Source organism: Gymnoscopelus braueri (assembly GCF_963280865.1).
Source record: "Gymnoscopelus braueri genome assembly, chromosome: 1".
Taxonomy (NCBI): Eukaryota; Metazoa; Chordata; class Actinopteri; order Myctophiformes; family Myctophidae; genus Gymnoscopelus; species Gymnoscopelus braueri.
In genome coordinates, this window is record NC_137603.1 from 11045687 (window position 1) to 11055872 (window position 10186).

At 42.0% G+C, this 10186-nt stretch overlaps 1 protein-coding gene across 6 annotated transcripts in view; it reads right to left on the reverse strand.

The window, feature by feature from the left end:
• The window catches only part of LOC308084305 (homeobox-containing protein 1-like), a 29490-nt gene extending 20054 nt beyond the window's left edge, over window positions 1-9436 (reverse strand). For all 6 annotated transcript variants that reach the window (XM_080426890.1, XM_080426889.1, XM_080426888.1 and 3 more), the window contains exons 1-2: window positions 9247-9436; window positions 554-1075 (exon numbers count right to left, since the gene is read on the reverse strand). In XM_080426890.1, the coding sequence (XP_080283016.1) occupies window positions 554-1074 (521 nt within the window). In that variant the 5' untranslated portion in view covers window position 1075; window positions 9247-9436. The remainder of the gene's footprint in view (window positions 1-553; window positions 1076-9246) is intronic.
• Window positions 9437-10186: the final 750 nt, after the last annotated feature.

Genomic DNA, 10186 nt, shown 5'->3' on the forward strand with positions numbered 1-10186 from the left:
CCTGCCGTCTTATAGTGAGCAATGAGCATTGATGACACGATATGACGATAAGATGGGGAAAAGTGAAATGTTCCTTTTGGTATGAATTCTTGAATCCTGAAATATCCTAGTATACCATTCAAACATAGATTATTATGCAAAGTCTTATATATAGAATGAAAGGTATTCCAGCTGGGTGAATGGGCTCAAGGTTCAAGATGGAGCAACAGAGAGATGATTTCTGATTCATTTACCTTCTCTCACATTGCTCAAATAAAGATGAAAACAATGTCTTTCTTTTTTTAAATCACAACAATCGTTTCATCTGGTTAAAGGATATTGCCATATTGGGTTTTGTGATGTTATATAGTGGCTGTATCTGTTTGTTTGCATTTGTTTGTGTACTAAAAGAGTCAATGAGGAGACTCGTTTTTGATTATACATTTTAAAAAAACGGCGCAATGGAGCAAGATATCTTGCCGATTGGACTACATCATGACATGGTAGCTACACAACCCAAACCTCTACCAAAAGGACGTTGTGCTTGAAATCTGTTCATTACTTCTGCTCTTACCTCATCAGTTCTTCCACCTTGTCATCCACATCCATATCTTCTTCACTGGTGTCGAACGCGTAGGCCGGCGCTGCCATGCCACCACCGCCGCTGTCCATGGCAACAGGAAAACGCGACGGCGGTGGCGACGACAGCCTGCCATTAGTCACAGCGACCAGGCCATTTGGCGCCCCTCCCACAATGGTGACAGGCGTGGACGTGGTCGTCGGGAGGAGGGGAGGCGAGGCGTCGTAGCCGTTGGCAGGAGGCGACGGAGAGAGGCCATCCGCTCGGAAGGCGGTCTGTGTGGCCGTGGAGGTGGTGGCGCCGACGCGGGAGGATGGGTCAGAGGAGAAAGGCAAGGGACCAGGGGGCGGTCTCAGAGGCCGGCGGCCATGCTTGTGGCCATGCTGGCGGTCGAGGCGGTCCAGGGTGTCGAGTGCGTGGAGGATCTCCGGCCGCGACATCCCAGTTTTCCTGAGGCGCTGCAGGAGGTCTATCTGCTCTATGGTGAAACGAGGCTCCTCGCAACGCTCCGACATGCTGAGAGGAGAGGAGAGGAGGGGAGAGGAGAGGAGACACTTTAGTTGGCGTAGCTTTGCTAGCAGCAGCGCTTTAAGGATGGCTACGCGGTTGGTCCATCGAACATTTAGCTCACAAACAAGATATCTCAAAAACTTGCTGGATTGTCATGGAATTTGTTGTACACCTTCATCCTTGGAAGGATGAACTCTACTGATTGTATTGATTCCATGACCTTAATAGTCTAGTCACCCATAGGCACAAAAAAAAAAATCACTGTAGCTTTCACTGTAAAGCATTGCTGCCGTTTACAAAATGTAAAAATATAACCCTGCCACCCAATTCTGGCATAAATAATAATAGTAGTTATTTTTTACTGGGATACCTGTGGGTAGCCCTAGTCCTATATCTACCCGTTGGAATGTGGGCATTCCACGTTAGTTTTTGATAATTTGTTCAAATGGTTGAAGGACAGGCTTCTTTTCCCATCGTCCACTATCGCTTTACCATGCTCTGGGGCGGTCACAGAATTCGATCTGCCGTCACTACATTCGGCCCAACACCCACAAACTGCGGCTGAAAAACTGCAACATGGTGACTGGCCACTGTGGCCAGAGTCAGCCGTCAAGTTATAAGTTGCACATTTCCCTGAACAGGATAATAACAGCAACATTTTTTATGCTATGATGATGAATTGAATGCATAGGACCACAATGGAAACAAGTCCCCAGGACATTTTTGTGTAATCCTTTTAGCCTTAATGTCTGACTGTACCACGTGCTGTTTGCATTTGTGACTAATAAAGTATTCAATCAATCAATCAATGAATCAAATGCCAGTTGGTTCAAACCACTCAGGATGGGTGAAGCTAGCGAGGCTTGACTCTTGAGTCTTTACATGAGAAATTCCCTGCTGCCACTTAACACCATCACGGTCCTGAACAAACTGTAATACATATCACAAGACAGTGGGAGTCATTCAGAACAATAATGCCTGTATATGCGCCAGAATAGTATAGCTCACTGGGTGCCAATCCACGCACACACAAGCATGCAGGCAAAGACACAGTAGGAAATGTGAGACATTTGGTAGGGAGCAAACTTTGTCCCCTGTATATAAAATCTAGGTTAAATGACCGTACCAGCGGTCAGGCATGTTTAGCCCTTTCACTATGACTATATCTTTTTAATGCTGTACTTTTAAAAATTCATGATAACCTTGACGGTTGTATGGTGCTTAATAATAAGTATATAATTGAGATTTGGGGGGGGGGTGGTTATAAAGTCATCAGGGTGCATAATAGTACGTTCCATGAAGATTGTTATGTAATCTTTTCAACAGGAGAACAGTTTCCAATTGAAATAGCAGTGTAATAGCAACTTGTGTCACATCAAGAGTGAACAAGGTGTGTGCATAGTCGAGACATGTTTTCAGCACCCTCCGGTGGAAAGGATCTACAGGCAGAGTTACACAGAGACTGAGGGATGTACTGTTATAGACAGATAAACAGCCAAAGGAAAACACCACCTAATAAATATGGCAGAATTAAGCAGGCATCTCCTGATAATTAACATGTACAAACAATCCCTACATTTTTGGGAACCACAGAAAATCTATCCCTGAGCCCTCAACGTTTTCAGCCCAAGGACCCCCTAGCTGAAAGAGAGAGGAAGCAGGGACCCCCATTACATACTGTATAACATGTATTTTCATAGATTTCATAGACCAACACCAAACCTCTTTGCCAAAAAATAGCCAATCTACAAGCTCATAACGCAATCTGCTATTTTTGGCTTAAAGGGATAGTTCACCCAAAAAAAAGACTTTTTCTCTATCGATCAGTCACCCCATGGAGACTTGAATTCATGGATATTTTTTGGTTTTTATTGCATTCCTAAGCCAATAATTTGATGACCAGCAGATCGGGAGGCAGCGGTTCCGGTAGGAGACACAAAGGAGACTCTTTGTGTCTCCTACCGGAACCAATGCCGGTCATCAAATTATTGGTTTAGGAATGAGACAAAAACGAAAAAATATCCATGAATTCAAGTCTCCATGGGGTGACCAATCGATAGAGAAAAGGTTATTTTGAGGGTGAACTATACCAGAATTGGGATAATAGGAAAAAAATCCAATCACACAAAGATTTGGCGGCCCCCCTGTAGTAACTCTGAGGACCCCCTAGGGGTCCCAGACAGTGGTGTGTTCTACCGTGTTACGCTGTATACGCCGCATACAGTGCAGATTTTTGGGGGAAAAAAAGCGTATACAGTCTACTAACCATTTCATCCATTGAAAACACGCTAGCGTATACCCACGACCACGCGCATCTCGTGCAGGGAATGATTATCGTATACCTAGACCACACCACTGGTCCCAGACCCCCTGTTGAAGACCCCTGCTCTAAACCAAGCGCCGACACCAGAAAAAGAGTTCCCCGAGTCAGTTGGCAATGATATAAACTTCTTCTCCTGAACAGAATTACACCAACATTTCTTTTGAGGAAACCACATTATAAAGAAATGCAAGGAAACCTATTCAGAATATTGGAAAAAGGAAACTAAAAGCCAAAGTAGATTACAATGTTATCGGACATTAAACGTATTATGAATGGTCAGAATCTCTCTCTGCAGTCAGGGATACTCATAGAAAACAGAGACAGATCGCAGTGATTGAAAAAGGTAGACAAAATAAATCATAATAACCAAGAAAGGTCATGGGGTCACCAAAATAGTAGGCATCTTGTACCATCACTACAGTTGTTGTTTTTTACAGTTGTACAGTGTTAAGGTAGGGTAAGTGATATTTTTTGGTATTTTTTATTTTTTTGTTAAAAAGGTTAAAGTACTATATTCTGATAGTATCATTGCTACAGAGCGTTTGTTCGGTCACAGGGGTCTCTCCAGCTCTTTAGTAAACAGAATATAGTACATTTTCAGGTAGGTGACACAATTTAAGCCAATCAGGAGAGAGCACTGAAAATGCATTTTATGTTTAATAAAGAGCTGGAGAGACATGGAGACTCCTTTTACTGAACAAACACTCTATAGCAATGAGTACTACCAGAATATAGAGCTACCGGTATTTAACACTTATTTTAACCAAAGTAAATCACTTACCCTACCTTTAAGTGTTTGAAATGTAAAATAAGGTGAACAATAAACATATTAACATGCCTGTCAAAAATTAAGGCCCATGCAGTCATGCACAGACACTGGAATCTGATGCTTTTAAGGGTACAGTTCACTACAATAATGTAGTAATATGGGGAATGAATATATATATATATAAGAGAGAGCGAGAGAGCGAGAGAGAGAGAGAGAGAGAAGGGGTGTGTGTGTAAAGGGGTATGTGTATGTACGTGAAAATGTGTGTGAACATGTGCAAGTAAGTATGGGTAAGAGAGAGAGAGAGAGAAAGAGAGAGAGAGAGAGAATTATTGTGTGTGTGTGTGTGTATATATATATATATATATATATATATATAGTGGGGTAGAGCGACTTGGGAAAATGCCAAGGAAAATTTCCATCTTCCGTGGCCAAGGCCCCATATTTTCTCCCTTTGAAGCTGAAAAGGGGAGGAGAGATGAGTCATTGGCGTGCCGTATAGCATATCACACACATATCTGCTCCTCGGGACACAGCGTACAGAGGAAGACAGGATGCTCTCACTCACACACACACACAGTGACTGCCTGCAGCAAGACATTCTGACAATGAAATGTATTATATTCCAATCTCTGCTCAGGCTTTACTCGTAATGAAATGACACCTATCCTCCAGACTGAGATTTGACACTGCACCAGAATGCCTCAAAGCCTACTGTAGGTGGGTATCTGAATCAAATCATTTTCACTCTAAATAAAACGATGCGAGAGCACTTCATTGACAGACACACATTAAGGATAGCCACACATTCATGTCCCAATGCCCTTGACCCTTACAGAACGTAATGCCAAAAAATATTTACTCTAACCATAATCTCTATTGAAATTAGGACGGAAAAATGGCCTTGCTGTTGAGGATTTCTAGCAACTGGTTATCTCGCTGCAAAACGAGACAGCGTGCACAGATGCACACACAGCTCTGATATATTATAGACATGATGCATTAACCCCATGGGAGCCTTTAACTGTCTCCTATTGTCTGCGAGCTGAGCGCCCATTTATAACCCGCCACCACGACATTCATTTTTCAAACACATTCCGCAGCGCTCCTCTGTCATTACGTAGTTCTGTACATTCCACATATATCGCTTCATTTCAGCTAGCATGAAAACCAAATTAAAAAGCCAGTAATAAACTTTGAACGTATATGACATAATGTATGACATTATTTGGCACGAAGAAAATTCTGAAAGTAGCCATGTTAACTATTGGATTTTCATCGTATAATGTATGAGGTGTTGCAGTGTAATAATCCCCATCATCAGTAGTAGCTGAACATATTCGTCTTCAAAGAAGTACTGACATAACAGAGTGTTCATATCCCTCGTCTCTTTTTAGATCACAGCCTGCGGCAGTAAAAACACTCGACTAGTCTAGACGAGAGTTCCAGTGATACAAATGAATACGCTAATACCAGGCTAGTGTACAGAAAGAAACTCTATCCCCCTAGAGCACAGGTGTGTGTGTGTGTGTGTGTGTGTGTGTGTGTGTGTGTGTGTGTGTGTGTGTGTGTGTGTGTGTGTGTGTGTGTGTGTGTGTGTGTGTGTGTGTGTGTGTGTGACCATGCACCATGGAGGGATAGGGTTAACATTCCAACCAAACACTCCATCAACTGATTTCACTAATTATTTACCCACTCTCTGGCTGAAGGTGTGTTAATTAGTGAACTCACCCAGAGTAGTGTTTGGTTGAAATGAAGACTTGCACAATGCAATGATTGAACACCACTGACATGGATTCGACAGCAGCAATACTCATCTCAAATGATCTTGAAGTGTCTTCAAACAGTAGCGCTGGTACCATTCAACAGTTGCTTTGTGCTTTAGTTCCACAATGTTATTAAGTGATCAAATATAAAGAAGTGACATGTAAAATAGTTGAGGTGTTGATTAATTCCATTACCTCAATCAATGTTGCTGACGCTACACATTTGCTATAATATAACGTAAGTTATTCAATTCTACGTTTTTGTGTTCAGAGTGACAGACAGATCGACAGACAGACACACAGACACACAGACAAAACAATCCACAGTTTCAGTTATACTAGACCGTTGATGTGCAACCCAAAAGTATGAGACCTAAAAGTGGGCTGTGACTGTGATGGTCTGAAAAGGTTATGGACTAAGGACAACTTTAATAGAGGAATATTGTGTGTTGTTTCAGCATACTGGGTGTTGACGTCATACCAGTTGAAATAAACAATGCTAGCGAGCTGAAACAAGCTGGGTCTTTTAAAGTTCAAACTTGCTTGAAATAAATGCTCCTTGGGGAATCCGAGTAATAATTTGGAGAATGGACATCATGAATAATGGACCTGAACAAGTCTTCAGTCACATTCAATTAATGTCTATTAGACCAAAGAGATGACAACCTGACAAATTATGTTTTCTCCTCTAAGATGGACAGCATGCATCAGAGCAGTGGTTCTCAACCTTTTCAGGCCGTGACCCCCCAAAATAATCATATTTGAACAGGGGACAGCCCAAAATAATCATATTTGAACAGGGGACAGCCCAAAATAATCATATTTGAACAGGGGACCCCCAAAATAATCATATTTGAACAGGGGACAGCCCAAAATAATCATATTTGAACAGGGGACCCCCCAAAATAATCATATTTGAACAGGGGACAGCCCAAAATAATCATATTTGAAATGGGGACCTCCCCACCTTGACAAGCACTTGGAATTGTAGGAGTTGAGGCATTTAGTTCCACAGATAAATATTGTGAAAATAGAAGATCTACAAGCTCACAACGCCTCGCAATGCGTTGTGAGCCTGTAGATCGGCTATTTTCAAAATGAATGTAATGATCTTTTTTAAAAGGTCTTAAAAGTCCTTAAATTGTCACTCTACTGTCATTAGACACCCCTGCATTAGAGCTAATTAGACTACATACTACATGGAAAATAAAGTGTGTATGCTGCCCCATTCTCTGCTGCAGAGCCAGCCTTGGCATTGTGGTGGAACAGACTGCAAGTCAAATACTGCTGACTGGCATCGGTCAATTCCTTTAGCCTTGTTGCTCAGCGAAAACGAAGCAGAGAAGGAAAACACAAGGAGGAAAGAGGGCATATGAAAACTCACGACATGTACACAAATGGATGAATTGAATACACAGGACCCCAATGGAAACAAGCCAGTGCTTTCTTGGGTTTAATCCTTTTAGCATCCTTTTGTATAGAATAGAACTGTACTTTCTGTGCTTTTTTTTGCAAACTGTTAATAGAGTATTCAATCAATCAATCACTCACTCACTCATTGTAAATGCTACAGTTGAAACTCTATCAGGGATACTGAGATTTATATGTGGGATGATGTGGGCTACCAGGCATTCAGTCATAAACTGGCAAAAGTTTGCAATGCAAAATAACATGTTTGTTTATTTGTATGTAGGCTACATGAGCCTCCATTAACTTGGCAAAAACGTATGCTGGCCAATTCATCTGAAACCAAACGGCCGAAGTTTAGTGTTCAACTGTTACACCAGGTTTGTTAACCTGTCCGATTCTGTGACTCCATGGGTGGCTTTTTGCAAAGACGCTGGCAGCGAGGATGCTGACCTTAAACATCCCATTATAAACATGCTTTAATATATTCCAGGTATTACTTCTTTGTTGAGCGGGATTATTTCCAACAATTCTACATAATTCAAAAGGCAACTGAAAATACCCTTTAAAATTTGTTTTGTAACCCTGGCTGAAAACATATGTCTGCATTTCACACTCCAGAATGATTTGACCTTCTGAATGTAACTTGCACAACATAAAACACTGTTTCCCAAACAGTGGGTCGGGACAAATTTGTATGGGCCGCGAGTAAATATCTCCGTTTCCTACATTAAAAAAATGTATACACATTTATATATATTAATGTCAAAAGATTTTTTTTTTAAATATTTAAACAAAAAAATCACAACTTTTCATCAATTAAAAACAATTTCAACATTCGTCTAAAGTATTTCATAAATAAAATGAAAACAATCTAATCATTTCCATAAATACATTTAGTTTAGTAAGCGACGTATTGTGAGCTTGTAGATCTGCTATTTTCACTAGCTTGGGTCCTGGGAAGTGGGAAGACTCACTCGTCTCGAGCTAAAAAGTTTGGGAACCAGTGGAATAAAACGACCAACTCTATCTCACAACAAAACACTGCGACCTCTGGAGTCACAGTAATCCATGGGTCACCAATTTCGGCGTTACGCCACTTCTGCGCCGGGGCAGATGTTGCAAACAGATGTTCTAACAAGTCGGAGAGAAGAAGAAGAGCGCACAAATCAGAATAACGCCAATTGTTGTGTTGTTGGAGCTCTCGCCGACATGCATCTGAGTTACTATGTGCCATGATGATCCCTGCAGAACTGAATGGATGGCCGTTCTCTACACACTAACATGTGTGTTAGTTAGTGCGGCTGACAAGCAACCACACCACAAAGTGGCATTCTGCTGCCAATAAGTGCCAAGCCTGCGGGGCAGGCTACCAGCTAGCAGTGTTGTTGCCAGGTTTTGCGAGAGAAACAAGCAACCAGGTCTATGAAAACAAGCCCAAAAAGAAGCCACATGAGCCATTTCAAAATAGCCGATCTACAAGCTCACAACGTGCTTATTAGATCTGCTATTTTCAAAGAAACATCTTGGGGGGGAAAGTGAAAATGTTGGAATATTTTCAAATCCACAAAATCTGGTACGGGGGGGTCTCTGTCTGGCAGACTGGCACAACATATTTTCAGAAGGTTGGGTCTACAAATACATATTAATTTGGGGGTCCTCCTTGATATGAAAATGTTTGAGAACCACTGGTTTAAACAACATTAGTTAACAAGCCCAAATAAGCAACTACAACACTTTAGAAACCAGCCCAAAAGACCGCAACCACCAATTTTTACAAGCAACTTTACAGAAAAATAAGCCCAAAGTCGCTTATAGTAAGCGGACATGGCAACCCTGCCAGCTAGTAGCCGCCGTGTTAGCCTTCAACCGTAAGACAAGTTGTAAAGCCTGCTGCGGAGTCAGTGTTTACCTGGATGTTGTTGTCTGTGTCCTCCTTGCAGCACAACATTTAAAACACACATAGATCTATAGATCTAGCTCCTCAGTGCCAGCATGCACCGCCCGTCTGCTTCCAAAACGCGGTCCCCCTTTTTTCCCCCTAATTTGATTTCATTTCGTAGTGAGACTGATTCGCCTTTGTCCGACGGACAGACGCCATATTGACGATATGATGATGACGCGGGGTTCGACGGGACTTGTAGTCGTCTGAAGTTACGTTGCACCGCAAACAACAGCGATCGGCATTCAAAACTAAACCACGGCAGGCGGAGACACCACTTGGTTTCCGCTGCCAGTCCTCTGTGTGTGTGTGTGTGTGTGTGTGTGTGTGTGTGTGTGTGTCGTACGCGTGCGTATGGTTTATAACTTCCCTGCCAGCTTTTAAAGTGACACCAGGCACAGATAAACTTCATATGGCTGATTCAAGTCATGCAGTACACGGACGGTACACACTTGCCAGCCACGCAAAATCTATGTTTGCATGATGATGGAATATTTCCAGTGTAGTGAACTGTGCATAGCATGTGTGTTTGTGTGTGACTTAGATAAACAGATTGATTTGTGTCTGCATGTATAACAGGCGGAGGCAGGAAGGGGGTGTATTTGTGAAGACACAAAAAAACCTGTAGGTACCAGCCAAAATCTAATCTGAAAACAGAATTAGCCAAGTGTCCTTGGCCCAGCCACCCCAGGACCACAATGGAAACAAGCCCCTAGGGCTTTTTAACAATCATTGTAAAATCAAACGACTGTACTATTTGCAAACTGTTAATAAAGTATTCAATCAATCATTGTTTACTACATACATCTCATACATAATTTCCTCCTATAAAAAGTGCCTAGTAAAATGAAGATTTATCTAAATCGAGCCTGAGGACAGGAGAGAGCCTATTTCACCCATTCAATGAACC